The sequence below is a fragment of the Anser anser genome (assembly GCF_964211835.1).
Source record: "Anser anser genome assembly, chromosome: 20".
In the NCBI taxonomy this organism is placed as follows: Eukaryota; Metazoa; Chordata; class Aves; order Anseriformes; family Anatidae; genus Anser; species Anser anser.
Window position 1 is genome coordinate 3,793,349 of NC_139741.1, and position 16,735 is coordinate 3,810,083.

General features: G+C 58.8%; 1 protein-coding gene across 1 annotated transcript in view; it reads right to left on the reverse strand.

Annotated features, from left to right (window-relative positions):
- The window catches only part of DOC2B (double C2 domain beta), a 32,553-nt gene extending 15,946 nt beyond the window's left edge, over nt 1-16,607 (reverse strand). Inside the window, exon 1 of the mRNA XM_083806328.1 lies at nt 6,112-16,607. Within this exon, the coding sequence (XP_083662454.1) occupies nt 6,112-6,442 (331 nt within the window). The 5' untranslated portion in view covers nt 6,443-16,607. The remainder of the gene's footprint in view (nt 1-6,111) is intronic.
- Nucleotides 16,608-16,735: the final 128 nt, after the last annotated feature.

Below are 16,735 nucleotides of genomic sequence, written 5' to 3' on the forward strand. Positions count from 1 at the left end.
CTGTCAGCATCCCCGGGGTCACACCGAGCCTCTGGGCAGCAGGATTGGGCCCAGAGCCGCCGGGCGCAGCGGCCACGCAGCCGGCTTTGAACAAAGCCCTCGGCCAAGCAGGCGAGATGCCCTGCTTTTGTTGTTTTTTTCCCCCTCCCAGCCTTCCTCACAGCCGAGATGGAAGTAGATTGTGCTGTTAATTAGGGGAGCGAGTGCCTAAAAAAGAAAAGGGCAGCAATTAGACGAGAAGCGCTGTTACCAGACATATTTAACTCTACTGGGCTATTCTGAATGCTGCCCTCTAATCACACGGACTGCAAATAAAAAAATATAAATAAATGCCTTTGTCAGGCATTACAAAGGCAGCTTAGCGCTCTCCAGGCAGCAGGCAGGATGTATCATTATTATTGCGATTATTCTGCTCCAATGATAAAATAACCATTAGGAGACGTGAACTCATTAGCAGGGTCTGACCCTCCTTCTCGGCCGCAGATCAGGAGAGATTGATGGGAAGGTGCCAGCCCTGGGGCCGGCACTCAGCGCAGGCTCTGCAAAGAAAAATAAATCTGACTCGTGCAGGAACGCGGCCTCTTCCCCCACCGGCCTTTGGGCATTTTGATTAATTCAGCGGGCCGCGAAATTATCAGCGGCCAGACCGTGTGGCTCCGGGCTCGGCCGTGGCACACGTCTGGAGCCTGGGGGCAGCGCGGGGTCCTGGCCTGGCGCGGGGTCCTGCGCCCCCAGGGGATGGTCCCTGTGGTTTAGAGCTGATATCTGCCATCGGCGCCCAGGCTGATGGGGAGCTTCTATTTATACCTGTGGGGATAAATCTGGGTGCTGCTCCCTAGCAGGTCCCTGGCCATGTGGGCAAGGCGCCCTCGTCCAGCGGCAGATCCGGCCCCTCGCTGGCTGGGGACACGCGAGGGGGAAGAGTTCCTCTGCCCGAGAGATGCTGGAGATGGCAAAGAGGCACCAGCGCTTGCAGAGCAGCCCCAGAAACTTCAACAAAGCCCGGCAGCGATCGCTTGTGAGGGTGTTTCACCTTCCAAACTTGGGGAAGCTTCTGCAACACGACTGCTGTTGGAAAGCCCAGCAAGGCTAGGCGCTGGGAGAAAGCAAGGTGCGCGCTAAAAACTGCTCTAGAACTAATTAAAAAGGAGTCCAAAAGCCGTAAGTCCCTCTGCTTATCAGCATTGCTGCTCCCAAGATAATCTGCTCATGGATTTTGTGCCAGGGAGATCAGAGTGGAGCAGTAAAGAGACTGCTGGGGATTGTCTGGATTAGTGCTCCCTTACAGAAAGCACAGGTTCAGTAACCTTCAGACCGGGTGTTTTTTAATGCACTATAAAAGATAGGTCCCCATTCTTCCATTGCTTTAATTTTCCTCTGCAATGGAGATAATTTTAAAGGTCCTGAAAGGCAGCAAGTAATTCTGTGCACTTACAGCCCCACGTGAAATGTCAGTAAATGACTCCTCAGGAGGAACAGAAATAATTTTTGCCGTTTCCAAGCCGGGCAGCTGCCTCAGCAGGCACGTGCGAGGAGCGACTGACTCCCTGCGCCACGGGGAGCGAGGCTCCGACAGCCCCTGGGGTAATTCCTGGAAACAGCCCTGGGAACCACCCTGAGCTGCTCCGTGACAAAGGGACAAAGTATTTGGGACATGTCCCGAGGGCAGCACGCTGTCCTGGGACACAGACACTGGGCAGGATGCCCTGGTCCTGCTCAAAAGCCCAGCAGGGACCAGATCCAGCGCCCAGGCAGTAGGCCTCCCCACCCGGGGAGCTCCGGGGATGGCACAGGTTGGTGGTTGAAGGCAACAGGAACAGGAGTGAGGAACGAGCACAAGTCTTCCTTCTCGCAACTGCTCCCTGCCTCGCATTGGGTTTTTTTTACTTAAAATCTATGACAATTAATATTTCTTCATTTCCCAGACACAGTGCCAGCCCCTGGCAAGCTCCAGAGCAGGGAGCTGCTTCTCCACGAGGCTGGTTGATGGATGCTCATCAGCTCTTCTGTCTTCTCCAGGAGGAGTGTTCAGAGGAACACTTATCTGCTCAGAACAGTTCAGAGATGCAATTATGTTTTACAGCACTAAATGGTCCCTGATGTCAGCAGCAATTAGACTTTCAGCAATTTCAATTTAGAGATGGCCTTCAAACCTCTCCCTCTCTCTCCCTTTAATGAAATACGGTATTGCAATTAACAACCCCCCAAAATTGCCTTCAGTGTTAAATACAAAGATGAAAGATCCGGGAAGCCCTCGGGCACGGGGCACCGGGGAAGGGAGGAGGGTGGCAGGGCAGGTTTCTCCCCAGCTCCCCGGGGATGACGCCCGGGGTCCGGCACCTGCGCACGCGCCGTTGGCTCCGGCAGAGCCACGCTCCAGGCTCCGCCGCCATCGGCGGTTTGTTTAGTTTCCCGAGCAAAAAATACTTCTTTTGGCCTTATCTGGATTGAAAAGACGATTCAAAGGTTATAAATAGCAGTGGCAGCATATGCTAAGGAGCCGTGTTTCAGAAGTAAATATCCTCATCCTCCCGGCGCACGCTTCCCCTCCATCTCCCCTTCTTCCTCCTGCTGCCTGGCCACGAGCACCGCCAGGCGACTCGGAAATTCAGTGCCCCGCCAGACCTTTGGTCCTCTTTACGTCTTTAAGCAGCCAGTAATTAATAACTGCCTTACGACTTTGCCTGCCTCATCATCATCTTTGCTCAAAATAAGAGTCTTCCTAGATAACTTTGGTGGCGTTGCTTCCAGCCGGCGTCACGAGCCGTGAGCTCTCATCTGGAGACCCGGGCTTTGTGCCGCCGCAGCCCCGCGAGCCGGCTGCTCCGGTGGCCAACGCGCTGCTCCGCGGCCAGGTCTGTCCGTGCCTGAGCACCCCGGAGCTCCTCCAGCCGGCCCAGCTCCACAGCAGCAGCCCTGCCCTCCGGCTGCCTCCCCGTCCTGAAACCCAAAGCCCGGCACGTCCAGAGGAAGGGAACGAATCCCAGCCACGGCCTCACTCAGCAGCTGAGGTGGGCAGAGCGCTCCTTCGAGGGCTCGTGCACCCAGCGTCAGCCCCAAGCAGAACAGTCCTCGCAGCTCTCCCTTGGAAGAGCCACATTTCCACACCCCGCACAGCCTCCGGAGCCCTTCAGGCGAGCTGTGGCACACCCCAGGCGCTGCCACAGGGAACGCGCAGTCGCTGGAGGGGCCGTGGCTTGCTCGGAACAGGGGAGCCGGGAGGCGAGGAGCTGCTGCCCAGCTCCTGGCAGGTGGCACATTGCCACCTAGCTGGCATTTCCTGATTTTCCTTCCGAACCGAGTTCCCCTGCCAGCACGCTGCCCGACGGGGTGGAAATCAGCCCTGGAGGCTCGTGGCCCTCAGGGACAGGCCAAAAGGCAGAGGGAGGGTGGTGGCCACGGCTGGGAGCTGCAGGCTGCTCGGCTGGGACCTACAGGCTGCTTGTAGGGCCCACGCTGCTTTTCCTTTAAGCCTCCCCCAGTACCATGCAGAGCCCCGGGGTGCCCCAAATGTCTGCTCCCCTACCCCAGGGCCGACAACCCGAGCCCCTGCATCAGGTGCCAAAGAAACACACGCGTGTGTGTGCGTGCACACATGCACGGCCCCGCTGCCTGAGGGTGCCAAGAGTGGGGTTGGGCTGTGCCGGTGGCCAGCAGCGTGGCTGGTGGGGATGAAGGACTGCAGCGCAGGGACCCAGCCCCGCATCCAAGCCCGCAGCCCTGCAGGGTGCTGGAGGACAGGGGGCTGGTGGCTCTGCTCCATCCCCGGCCCCTGCAGTGCTGCAGGGTTGAGCCACACGGCCCCGGTGCTGCTGGGCACCCAGGAACACCAGGCTGGAGAGGTAACGCTGGGCAGGAACAAATTTAGGGGAAAACCAGACAAATGCTGCATCTCCCCAGCCAGAGGGGGCCCAAATCCTCCCAGCTGGTGCAGGAGCACCACCGCTTCTGTGCTAGGGGAGGGAAACCCGCAGGCAGAGGGGGACAAACGGGAAGGAGCCGACCTCTTCCCATGGGCCCTATCATGACAAAATCCTGCACCTCTGCGGGGCTGCGCTGGGAGCATCCCTGGGGAGCGATGCAGGGAGCATCCCAGCCCGGCTGCACCAAAGCAGGGGCCAAGGCGGAGACACGAGCACCCCAGGCAGGCAGCTCGCCCCGCTCCGCACCGCGGCGCTACCCGGGCACTGCAGCGGGTGGCTGATGGGTGCTGCCCCCAGCTCTAGCACCGCTGTCCCCAAGCCACCACCCAGGCAGCGATGTGCAGGTGACTAACGCAGCAGCCCTGAATCACCCGCTGGGGGTATGCTGAAAGACTCCCCAGCTTAGGTGGTGCCTCTGGTCGGGCTGCACAAATCCCCACCCATCTCCCTGACTGTGAAACGGGGGCCGGCAAGCCCTCGTCTGGCTTTGCAGCGTGGCTGCTAACCACATAGGACGGACAGGCTCCATCCCACATATCTGCACCCCGACAGAGGCTGGGGCCACCCCACGCTGTCCCCCCGGCCGGGAGCCCGGCCGTCCCCACCGCACCCCTGGCACTGCTGCGCCTCTGCCAGGGGAAAACCCGGCACATCTGGCCGAGGAGCAGCGGCGGCGTGGCCGACACCTGTTACACCGCAAGAAATGCTCCTCCCAGCGCCAAGCGGGAGGACGAACGCCCTCCAGCACCCAGCCCCCAGCCCCGCAGCTCCCGGCCTTGCTGGGGCACAGACGGCAGCGCCCTTGGGTGCTGGTGAAGGCGCCGTGCCCTGCGGCCCTGAGCGCATCAGCTCCCGCGCACGCCTCTGCCCCTGCAGCCCAGCTGCTCCCGCGTCTAGTGCCGGGATGAGCAAAGGCGATCTGATAATTAGAGCAGCAAATAACCCAAATCCCGTCAAAGTCGCTGCTAACTGCCTGGCTGGGACAAACAGGGCTTAGCGGGGACGCTCCCCCTGGGCGCACAGCAGCTCTGCTCTCCTCCTCTTCCTCCTCCAAGGGGAGCGTGACCCCCAGCGCAGGGTGGGAGCGAGGCAGCACCCATGGGGGCTGCACCCAGAGCATCCCCTGGCCATGAGCAGCAGGCAGCGCAGGGCAGGGCATGGTGGTGGCCGTGCCACCTCGCAGCGAGGGGGGGGCCCAGCCCTGCTGGCAGCCTCCCAGCAGCCAGGAGCGATGCCCAGGCAGGGCTGGGACATTTGGCACAGGGAAAGCCACCGCCTGCCCGGCGCGGGGCCGTAAACAGCTCGGCTTGGTGGGAGCTCAGCCCACCCCTTCCCCGGGGACGGGCACGCAGCAGCGCTCAGCAGCGCTGCCTGCCTTCCTCGTCGCCTCCAGGCTGCAAACTTTGTGCTCAGCCCCCGGCAGGATCTGGCCCCTAAGGGCTGGGCTGAGCGGAGACCTTGGTTTTTTATCTGACCCGGGGGGAAGCGATGCTATCCCAGCCGCTGCAGCTGGCAGAGCCAGACAGCAGCTGCTCTGCAGCCTGCAAGCTCCACCGAGCCGGGTGGGAAGGACGTTTTGGGTGGGGAGGGGTTAAACCGAACTGCAAACACCTGCATCTGCCAGAGCCTGCTCGGAAGCCCCCCGGTCCCTCTGGTGGGGGCTCTGCCTGCGGCTGGGGGACGAGGAACGGCAGCCGGAGTTTGCAGAGGGCAAGGGCAGAGATTTCCCGGCGGGTGCCATTGCGACCGGAGCGCCCAAGCTTGAGCTGGGCGATGCGAGCGCGTTATCGCCAGCTCATCAGCCGGGCGGCTGCACCACCCAGACGGACGGAGCGAAGGCTCCGAGCCCAGCCGGCAGCCACCAGGGACCAGGAGCCGAGCAGGGACGAGGCAGGGAAGCGCCTCACCCGCACCGGCAAACGCAGCAACTGGTGGCTCTTGGGAGACTTCCCCAGTTTGGGTTCAGCGCCCAGCCCGGCTGCGGCAGGGATGCTCCCGGGGCCACCCCTCCCTGGGGGCAGCACCACGGTGACAGCAGAGGGTTTGTCACTGCTGCAGTGCAATGCCAGGGACGGGCGGTGTGGCCAGGGGAAGGGCGCATGGTGCGGGCAGCGAGACAAGCAACCAGACCCCCAAACCCCGCAGCCACCCTCGGCACACAAACTCCCGCAGAAACTTGGCAACTCACTGCAGTCGTCGGATTCGTAGCCCTCGGGGTCCACCGCCTCCTCGGGTGGGGGGCACTTGGCCGGCTGCTGGGCGGGCGTCGTGCCATACGCCCCGAAAAGCTGGTCCACGTCCTCGTCCTCCTCGCGGGGCGCCTCGGCGGGGCTGACGGAGGGCTGGCTGACGGCCGGGCGCAGGGCCCCGCTGCGGCCCACGGCGGCGGGGAGCCCGCGAGGGAAGCGGGGGAAGTAGTCGGAGATCTGCTTGATGGGTTTGATGGGGCCGGGGCAGACGTCAATAGCCATGTGCTCCTGGATACTTATGGTCATTTTCTCTCCTTTTCGGAGTGTCATGCATGCGGCTGTCGGCGCCCAGCGTCCCCGGAGGGAGCCGCGACGGTCCTGGCGGGGGGCAGGAGGCAGGCGGCGGGGAGGCTCGGCCGGGCGCCCTACGTGGGTCTCGCGCCCTCAGCCTCAGCCGCCGCACGCATGCTGCTGCCGCCCGCTCGCGCAGCCCTGATCCTGCCAGCGCTGCCTGTGAGCGAGTGAGCGAGACGGAGCGGCGGCGGGGAGGCAGGGGGTGGGCTCTCGGGTGATGTCACCAGCTAGCAACAAAGCGGCACCAGCAGCGGAGGAATGAGGGCTGTGGCCAGCCTCGGCCCCTTCCCCGGCTTGGACCCCGAGGCCAAGGCACAAGCGGGGAGCAGCCGGACCCTCACCGCTTCCCCCGCCGGCTCCTTGTTACAGCTCGGTGCCTCCTCCTCGGAGGAAGGTCACTGTGCGGCCCCGGTGCTGCGGGTTGGGGAGTGGAGCTGCCCTGGGGACAGCGTTGTCCCCATGCCCCCCGGCCATGCCGTGGTGGTGCTGTGCAAGCACGCTGAGCACGCAGCCCAGTTTTTGTGTCCTGTGGCCATCACCAGCCAGGGCCGCGGCAGCGCGTGGCACTCGCTCGTGGCACGCCGGGTATGATCCCTCCGAACCGGCTTTCAGCTGCTGGCATGGAGCAAGGCAGCAGGCGAAGCATCACGGGGCAGCAAGCAATGGGCTGGGGCTACAACGCTCCCCAAAGAGGGACAGGGACAGGGACAGGCTGCCTGGTGAGTCCAGCAGCAGGGGAACGGGACCCCTGTGGCATGCACAGGGAGGTGTCTCCAAACGGGGCTTCCACTTGACCTCCCCCGGGCTCAGACCAATACCTCCATGCTCCCACGCGATGGGAGGAGTGGATTTTTCAGCCAGGACTGCCAAAAGGAGCACCGCAGCGAGAACACGGTGCAAGATGCTGAGCACAGCCTCACCCTGTGTGTTGTGGGCAGCTCCAGCACCGCATCCTGCTGCTGGCGAGGTGCTGGACACGCCGTGTACCTCGGCCACGTCGAGCCAACCTGACAGCGCACAGAGCCCACACCAAGACAGGCAGAACTGCAGTGCCTGCAGCCTGGCATGCTGATGTCTCAAACATAACACTCCACTCATTGGAGAGATTCCCCCCAAACCAGCGAAATGACGCACAACCTCTTTGTCTAATGAAAAATTCAGTTTTTCATTCAGATTTTGGTAAATGTTAATGAACTCCCCTGACTCACAACACACTGACACTAGGCAAACTAACCCAATTTATTTCTCGCCGGGAAGCAAACATTTCTCTCCTGAAGCATCCAAACTTGTCATCGCCCTGTACCTAGACACGATGCCCACGGTTGCTCTAATGACCCGCAGGCTTGGCCTCTCCTCCCTCCCTCTGCGTGTTTTCAATTTCAGGGCAGCCCCTGCCCGTCACGCGGAGGTGAGCTGTGCTGCTCTGTGCAGCCAGCCCCAAGCAAGGTCCCGAGGTGTCGAGCCCCCTTCCCACGTCCCAGGACTCCGAGAGTTTCAGTGTGGATGGAAGTGGAGATGGAAGCAGCCACGGGGCTGGTGGCAGGGCGAGGCCCGGCTTCGGCGCCGCATCCAGGCCGCGGCAAGGGCTCGGGCAGAACGAAGCAGGAACCGGGCCTGATGCCCAGAAAATAACAGCAATTCCCTCTTAAGGAAAGGGCAAATAAATAAATAAATAAAATCGAGTTACGTGCGAGAGCCTAATGTCGTTACTGCCGTTACACCAGCATCATTACTTCAAATGCTTCCTCAAAGAGCTCGAGGCCCAGGGAGCCGAGGCTGTGGGGTTGAGGTGAGCCCCTGAGCTCTGCCTCCTGCAGCACTGTGCCAGGGACCAGGCCCCAGCAGCACCCAGGGGAGACACACACAGCCCTGCGGGGCCTGATACACGCGGGGATCGGAGCCAGGGAGAGGGAAAGGCAAGGCCAAGGCAGCAAACCTCCCTGGGAAGGCCCCAGGGAAGCCCTGTCCCCGGACCGGAGAGCTGGAAAGAAACAAAAACAAGACTAATAGCCCAGGTGGGAATTTCTGGTCGCCGACTGATCCCAAGACTACCGAAAGCAGCTGGAGCCTTTCCTTAGCTTTTAACGAGTCCCCACCTCGCAAGCCAAAGCGGCTGGCTTTTGACAACCTGTCCTTCCCCGCCTTGTTGTGCTGCCTGATGCCTCCTCCCAGCCGCCGGGCTGACCCGGTGGGGCTCCCCTGGCCGCAGGCAGGTGAAGGGACAAAAATAGCCTTGGGCTGGGAGACAAAGGCAGGACTCCTCATTGCAAAGCCTGTTTCCAGGTAAAGCCTTTAATTCCCACCATCTGTCTAATGCCCTGGAATGTGACTTGGTTTGATCCCACGCCCTGCCGGGGTGATGCGGCGCTGTGGTGCCCTGCACGTGGCCTTCATCTCCCTGAGCAGGGCAAGTGCTGGCACCCTCGCCAGCCCCTGCAGGAGGTGTGATGGATTAAACGCCGCAGGGCTGCTCTCAGGGATGCCCAAACCCGGGAGGAAGGATGGATCCTTCAGAGAAAGCGAGATGGGCAGGAGCCATTGCCGCAGCTCCAGCCCAGGCTCAGAAAAGGGACAGCTTACACCCAATTTCAATGCTGTCCTGCACAAGGGGCATGTGCAGAGGCTTACACGCATCCCAACCTCACCCCATGCCCCAGGCAGAGCTGTGCTGCAGCCCAGCTTTGTTAGGAAGCCGCCCTGCCAGCACTGCACAAATGGGTGAGCAGGAGCCTTCCTGCAGCAAACAAAGAGGTAGCACATAGATTATAGGCGTACCCGAAAACAGAACCCCTCCTCAGCACACATTTCAACCAAATCAAGCACAAAGCATCAACTTCTGCTGTCAAACTCCACGTTTAAATCAACCAAATTGAGGGCTGATTCCTGCTTAATCCACGCCTCTCCAAATGGCCAGCACAGCAGCACGTCTCCGTCACTTATCACAGATTCGATAACTGACCCCGTGGTTATTCAATACTTTCCCAGCTCAAAAACCAAACCTCAAAACCAACACCCAAGGATGACACAGGGCAGCACCAGCTGCACAGCTCAAGCTTTCTTCCTGCTTTTTCCCCACCATTTTTGTGCCAGAAATGAGGTGCAGCACGTGCGGAGAGCCCTCCAGCTCCTTGGGGCAGCTCAGGACCAACCTTGCCCTGCTGGCAGACATGAAACACGTTTGTTTTTTTTCCACACAAGATCAGCCCCAGCTGGGCTGTGTGCACAGAAGGGGCTTCATGGAAAGGCAGTGTGTGCCCTGCTCTGGAAGCACCAGCGGTAGACGGTCCCTGCCTCCACGGCTGACAAAGCTCAGCTGAGCCTGCGGCGTGCACTGTGGGCCCTACCTGGTTAAATGCCCCCCGCATTTGCTAAATAAAGCAATAATAATAATGATAACTGGGAAACTTGGCTAAATAATCCTAAGAGGCTTACAACAGGCTGCACCGATTACGGCTCCCCGGCCATGCCGCGATGCCGGTGCCCCGGCCCCCGCTGCTCCTCGGTGCGAGCCCAGCCCGAGGTTGTGTGCTCACCCAGGCCCTGCTCACGGCCATCACTGCACCAGATTTATCCAGCAATAATTACAAGCTGCGAACGAAATCACGGTGGTAAAACACAGCCCATGTTCTATTACACAGAGCAGACACAAACAAACCATTTCAGAAAGCCTGCAAAGGGCAAATGGGGTTGAGAAGGAGCCCTTGCCCCCCAGAATAATGTTTAAAGTTCCCAGAGAGCTTATGAAACACCCAGCTAATGGCAAGGGTGGATGGCAGCCTTCTTGCCAGCACTGTGCTACCGCAGCTGAACCTTCAAGGATGCTTCCGAAAGGACGGGAGGCGGCAGGAAGGCATCTGCTCTCTGAGCATCTTCAGTGCCTTTCAGGATGGGCCCAGAATAGCTAAACTTTCGGCAGGGCCTGATGTTTAATGCGCAGCATATGTTGCCATTTCGATGTGAATCCCAAAATAGTTGGGTGTTTTGTTTTGTCATTTTAAAGCACTGGGTTTTGGAGTCCTGCGAGGCGCGCTGGCGGGCAGCAGCGCCCGGGTTGGGAGCACGGGGCACGCCCCGGGATTTGGGGTCAGCCTTGGGAGCCTTGCCAGGGCTTTGCCATCAGGAGGCCAGGCAGAGCCACCTGCATGCACCACGCCAGCTCTTCTCGCTACGTGCCTGCAAGCCGAACGCAGACCCGATCCCTCGCTTTCAAGGGAGAGGAGAGCTCTGTGCAGCATCAACTCCTATTAGGCTAATTTTATCTGCTCTCGGTGCCTTTCCGAGCTGGAGTCAGTGTCCTCTGAGATTATCCAGCCGACTTGTCTTAGTACTTTTACCCTTTTACCTCTTCCCCAGCTGCGGCAGGATGTCAGCATCACTTCCCAGGAGCGAAGCCCGGTGGCGATCCTGCAGCACCTTACCTACAGCTCGGGCACGGCGCCCAGCGCGGCTGCCTGCCCGCACGCCCGGCAATTTGGGCCCCGGAGATGTCCAGGAGCAGAGTTAACATCAGCATTTGGGGCCTGGCCCTGTTGCCATGGAAATTGATAGACTTTCTGCTTGCATTTTGGTGGGAGGCGGCGTTTTGGGAGTCACCACCAGCTTCCAGAGTTAACGCGTGCGAAGCCAAGAGGAGGCAGGGAGCGACGGGAGGGCTGCCCGCCCCGCGCTCCCCGATAACCCACAGCACCGACGCTGCACGCCGAGCTCCGGGGATTCGTGAAATAACATCTTGGTTTTGCAGAATTAAAGAGCAATTTGGCTGCATTAAGGAAGCATTATAGCCGCTCCTCTCCCACGTACGCATCAGGCTAACGACATCCTGCCAGGAGCAATCCAAGCGGAGCCCCCGGTCGGGTGCTGGTGCTCAGCCAACGTACCCATCGCAGCCCCGAGAGCTCCGGGCCGGCTGCTGCCCGGCTGTCCCCACACCGTGAGGCTCGTCCAGCCTCGGGGCCCCGCCACCAAATCCCAGCATCACGCTGAAATTTCAATAAGCAGCACACGTTAAAAAAAATGCAGCGCAAGATGTGCGGGCTGTCTAGCCGCGCAACCTCACGTCGCCCAGCCCAAGGCAGCAGAAATTTCCATTTTGCCGTGGGGAAGCCCTGGCACTTCCCAGCCCCGCGGTGAGCCAGGGAGAAGAAAACAGCAGAGAAAAACAAATGGGAGATGGAGGGAGAGGAGGACAGGTTTAAACCTCAGTGCTGTAATTACTCCCATCTGGGGGGGGCACCTCCCAGGTCATTAAGCAGCCAGAGGAGTCACTAGATGGCCCTGCTAGTCCTCTTCATCTGATCGCAGCGAGGGATGTTCAGGATTGCTAGTCTAAGCTGCTCTGCAGGTTTTTTGGGAAGCCTGCTCCGAGCCTCCCTCTGCGGAGAACGGGGTCCTCGGCACCTCGGCTGGACCACACAAGGACGTTCCCCAGGGACCTTCCTGGTGGCCCCAGGACCTGGGTGTCCCCTTTGCTCCCTGACACTGGCTCCGCTCGCTGATGACACCGCAAGTTTCTGCCTCAGCATAATCATGCTGACAGTGATGGGTGTAAGAGCCAGGGAACCATATTAATGAACATCGTGTCACCGGATAATCATGACATTAGCATTATTGGATTAGAACATTTGCATAATTTGGGCACGAGTAGCTACCTGCACCGAGACATATGTTTACATGAATTTACATCTATTTGCATCCCGATGAAGCTCTTCTGACCGCATCCTTGACAGCTTTTTGGGTGACCAGCCATGGCCATTGGCAGCTCAGCCCCACGGCCCACCCCCTGCTGCCAGGAACAACGCCGGGCCACCCCGATGCCAACACGAGAGCAGCCTCCCTCCTCCTCGCACTGCTCACACCCGGCTGGGGAGAGGGGCAACAATTTGGTGGCACTGTCAGCTCTGTGCTGCTGTACGAAACAAGCGGTTTGCACCCTGCCCTCCTCAGCAGGGCTCGCTGCACCATCAGAGCGCACATCTGAGCGCAGCGCCCTGCTGCCCACCCACAAAATGACAGGGGGAGAGCCGGGCAGCGGGCAGCTGCCTGCAGAAACATCCCTGAGTGCTTTCCTAATGCAGCACCCACGGGGAGCCACTGCCTCCTTTCGCAGGACCAATAATTACGTGCCAGGACCAACTGGGAGCTGTGTGCCCGCTCCCCAGGCACCTCCAGCCCCCCAGATTGCCACCACACTCCTTCCAACACACAAAAAAACACTAGAGAAAAGGCATTAAAACACTTCTCGCCTGGGGAACGCTGCCCCTGTGCTCCCAGCACGGCATTGCTGGAGGAGTCCCTGTCCGTGTCCACCAGTAAAGCAGGGAAAGGAGAGGAATTTGGCCTGTCCCAGCCTCGTGCAGCTCCCACGCACCTTCAAAGCCTGGCATTTAGCATCTCTCTGCTGTAATAACCCAACCTATTAAGTGGGTACATTTCAAAAGTTTAAAAAAAAACACAAAAAAATGATTGTGCCATTGGGTGCCGATGCCCCGCTGAAGCTGACTAACCCCGTGCCACGAGCAGCAGAGGCAGGAGCCCAGCGCTGCAGCAGGAGGAGGGACGCCTCACGCGCTGCTGCCGGGACTGGGGAACGCGCTGACATTATTTGTGACCACGCAGATGGGACGCTGCATGCAGACCGCTGGGTGTTTGATCAGCCCCGGGGCTGCCAGCGTGGCTCACAGCTGGAGGCACCAGATAACGGGAGAAAATTAACCCCCTTCCCTCCCTCCCCTGCCGCTCCAGTGGGCATCTCTCAGAAAAGAAAGAGGCAGGGAAGCAAGCCCAGTAAATCAGCTCTGCTGCTGTACAGCCTCCAGCCCTGTTCCTCCTCCTGCACTGCCAGCAAGGGCCTCAGCAGAGCCTGGGGGACGCGGGGGTGAGGGCTGGGGGATGCAGTCCCGGCTCTTCCTTCTGCTTCCCCACAAACCCTGCATGGAGCCGACGCGAGGCAGCACAGTGAGAACAGAGCCAGTCCCCAAAACACCAACACGGGACTTGGCCCAGGCTACAAAAATCCAAGTCCTGTATCCTTCCCTCCCCACAGAGGCAGTGAAGTGAGCAACATCTGATTTCTTCCTCTCCTTTCCCATCTTTTCACCCTCCTTTCCCGATATTTGAGGAACAGATGCACCCATTCATAACCATGCAAAGGAAAAGTGCGCGTTTGCCTTTCCGACTGCAGTGCAGCTGGTGAGGCACAGGAGGGAAAATTATGTTTGGTATGAATACACAAATTATCCGCGCTGATCTTATTACACTTGAATGGCAAACTGACAGAAAAAGAAAACACGAAGGAGAAAAGCATTGTTTGGGCTGTGCCGATGTGGCACTGTTATTGTTTATCCTCTCCAACCACTCCATCATCCTGATCCTGCCACACACAGCACGGGTGCAGGCGCTGCCGGAATGAACCCGGGCAGGACACGGGGCCTGGGAGGCAGCAGCACCGCCGGACGCCTCGCCTGAAATCCCCCAGCAGGTCTAGGCCAAGCCTCCGGTAACTCTCAGGCATTATCAGCGTTAAAAATATTCATGTTACAGCGGTGCCGATTAGCGTCAGAGCGCGAGAATACCCAGGGGTGATACATAAACACGGGCGCAGGGACTCCCTGGCCCAAATCCTCGCAGAGATGTTCTTATTCATCGCACAAACAACTCCCCAAAGCCCAGAGCAGAGCTGTGCAAGAGGAGACAGGAGAAGGGCAGCTCCATGCCTTGGGACCGTCCCCGGAGCAGGACCAGGCTCAGCACCTCACACCAGGGCCCCGACTTCTGCTTTGCCAAAAGGTCTTTGCAGTCCCTGAGGACCTAGGAGCCACAACACCCAGGCCCGCAGAGGGCTGGGGCGGGATGGTGCTGGCAGCTCCCCCCCCCCAGTGCAGCAGAACAGTCACAAGGTGGGAATGCGAACAGCTCGCAAGTCACCCGCTATCCAAACAGGGAAAATTTGGCAACTTTCCTGCTTAGCACTTACTACACCAAGGCTGCTCAATGATGCTAATTAAACAGGTACCTCCCAGCCACAGCCAGAAAGATTTATATCCCCCATTTGCATTTCTCGGTTTATTTTTCCACCCTCCAAGGCACCATTAGGATGTCCACAGTGCGATTGCTTGGAGGAGCTTAATTTTGCATGAGGACTGTTTGTCCATCGTTGGCTTGACCGTGGCTCACCCAGGGCCCAGACCCAGCAAACCCTGCCCAGCTCCTCGGAAAGATTTTCTCAGTCTCTTGAGCTTGGCTTCACCAGCAGAAAAATAAAATAATGAATGTGCTCCCAGCTCCAACCCCAAAAACCAAGCCCAGAAGGGAACAGCTCCAGGGCAGCTCCCACACAAGAGGGGTTGCTCCAGTGGGACAGGACAGAGGGGAGGTTTGTAACTGCAAACTAGATGAGATAAGGACTGGCTACCTCAGAAAGCAGCAGCCGGTCCCCATGGGGTGGTGGGAAGGTCCCCTTACAGCCCCTGTGCTCAGACAGCCCCGAGCAGCAGAGCTCCAGCCCCCAGTGACACCCATGCCTGGCAGTGCAGCGGGTGGGAGACGTGCTGAGAAGGGGCGGAGGTGCTGCCCCTGGGCTGCATTTGATAACTGCAGGGTACCAGGGGAGCTCCAGGAGGAAAGCGGGGTCTGGGGGCGACGGGAGGGCTCAGAGCACAACAGCTGCTGTCAGTCCGATACAGGCCACAACAAAATACTTTAAAACCCCAATCCATCTCTCCTGGCAAAATATAAACACATCATGTACAGCCACTCACTGCAGAGAGGGAAAACAAGAGCAATAATCCCTCCAAGATTTTACAAACAGCTTCCAGCGCCAGGCAGAAATCAGCAGAAGGAAAAAGAAAGGCAATGGATGCCCTCAAGTAAATGCACGAGACCTCTGCAAAGCACCAGGGACTCAAATTCATTTCTCAGAGGTGCAGAGCAGCACCCTCTGTGCCACACGGCTGGGCCGGCTCCTTTTCTGCTTTGCTATGAAGACAGTAGGAGGAAATTTCTGCAGTGCAAAGGCACAGAGCAGGGGTGCACGAGTACGTGGCTGCCTGCGCACACAGCACACGTTGTGCTCCCGTCTCCATGCCGCTGCGGAGGGACACGACATTACCATCATCTTGTGTCTCCCGAGCATCGCAGGCATTTCCAGGGCTACCTGAACGCACTGCTAATCAGGCACGCCGGCCAGGAAGGAATGTGAATCAGCTCAAGGCAGAAGTCTCCCCCGAGATGCTTACCTGTCACCTGCCATCCTGCGCCGGCTCAAAGTCTCATTTAATTGCAGCACCGGCCCTTCCGAACGACTTCCCCATCTCTCCTCCCATCACACCCACCTGCAGGGGTGCGAGGAGGAGGGAAGAGCAACCTCTGGTAGGTTTTATTTTACAAATGAACATCAGAGATCCGCGGAGATTATCTGGCGTTTTGTGCCAACATCCAGGCACTCTGATAGTCTGAGGCCATCCACGTCCGATTCATTAATGGCCAGAAAAACATTGCCTGAACACCAGCTGGTAGTCGATTTGCTTCAGGTGCGCTGAGCCACTACACAGGGCTCCCACAGAGAAAGGGCCCCCTTTCCCCTCAACCTGCAGCTGTAAAAAGTACGTAAAAAAATGTGAAAAACTCGGCAGGTCATGGCCAGTGTTGCTGACTCCGAGATCCCGCAGCCGACGTTCCCCTACAGCGGCTGTTGTCATGGCAAGCGGAGCGGGAAGGAACAGCACAAGAGGAGGTTAGTCCTTGACGTGCTCCATCCTTGGACTAATGGCAGCTCCCCAGCACAACAATCCCAACAGCAATTATTGAGGCGCTTTTAAAAACGGGAAAAGCAAAACAGATTAAAAAGCCATTTGAAACCTTGAAGTTGAATGCAGAGCGGAAAGGGAGCGCAGAGCAGCCAGGGCTGCACAAGCTCGGTGAACAATGCGAGAAGCAAAGACCCCGACTGCCACACCGGGGTGAGACGAACCTTGGGAGGCTGCAGGGACAGCACATGACAGCATGACAGCCAGTGCTGTTTCATGCCTAGTGGTTACAACACTAAAAACCTTCCACGGAGGGGCTAAGGAGCAGACCTGCGTCCTCTGCCGAGCTACCAAAGAGGGGCAATAGACAAATGACAACTTTTGAGCGCAGAATTCAATTACGCTCCAGCCGTGTGAATCACCATTCCACTAGCTGGATTATTTTCTTTCCTCGCTGGAGCCAGCCCAAGGATTTGGAGAGTATCTGCAACCTGGGAATGGAAAAAAAAGTTTTTACTGTGTCAAG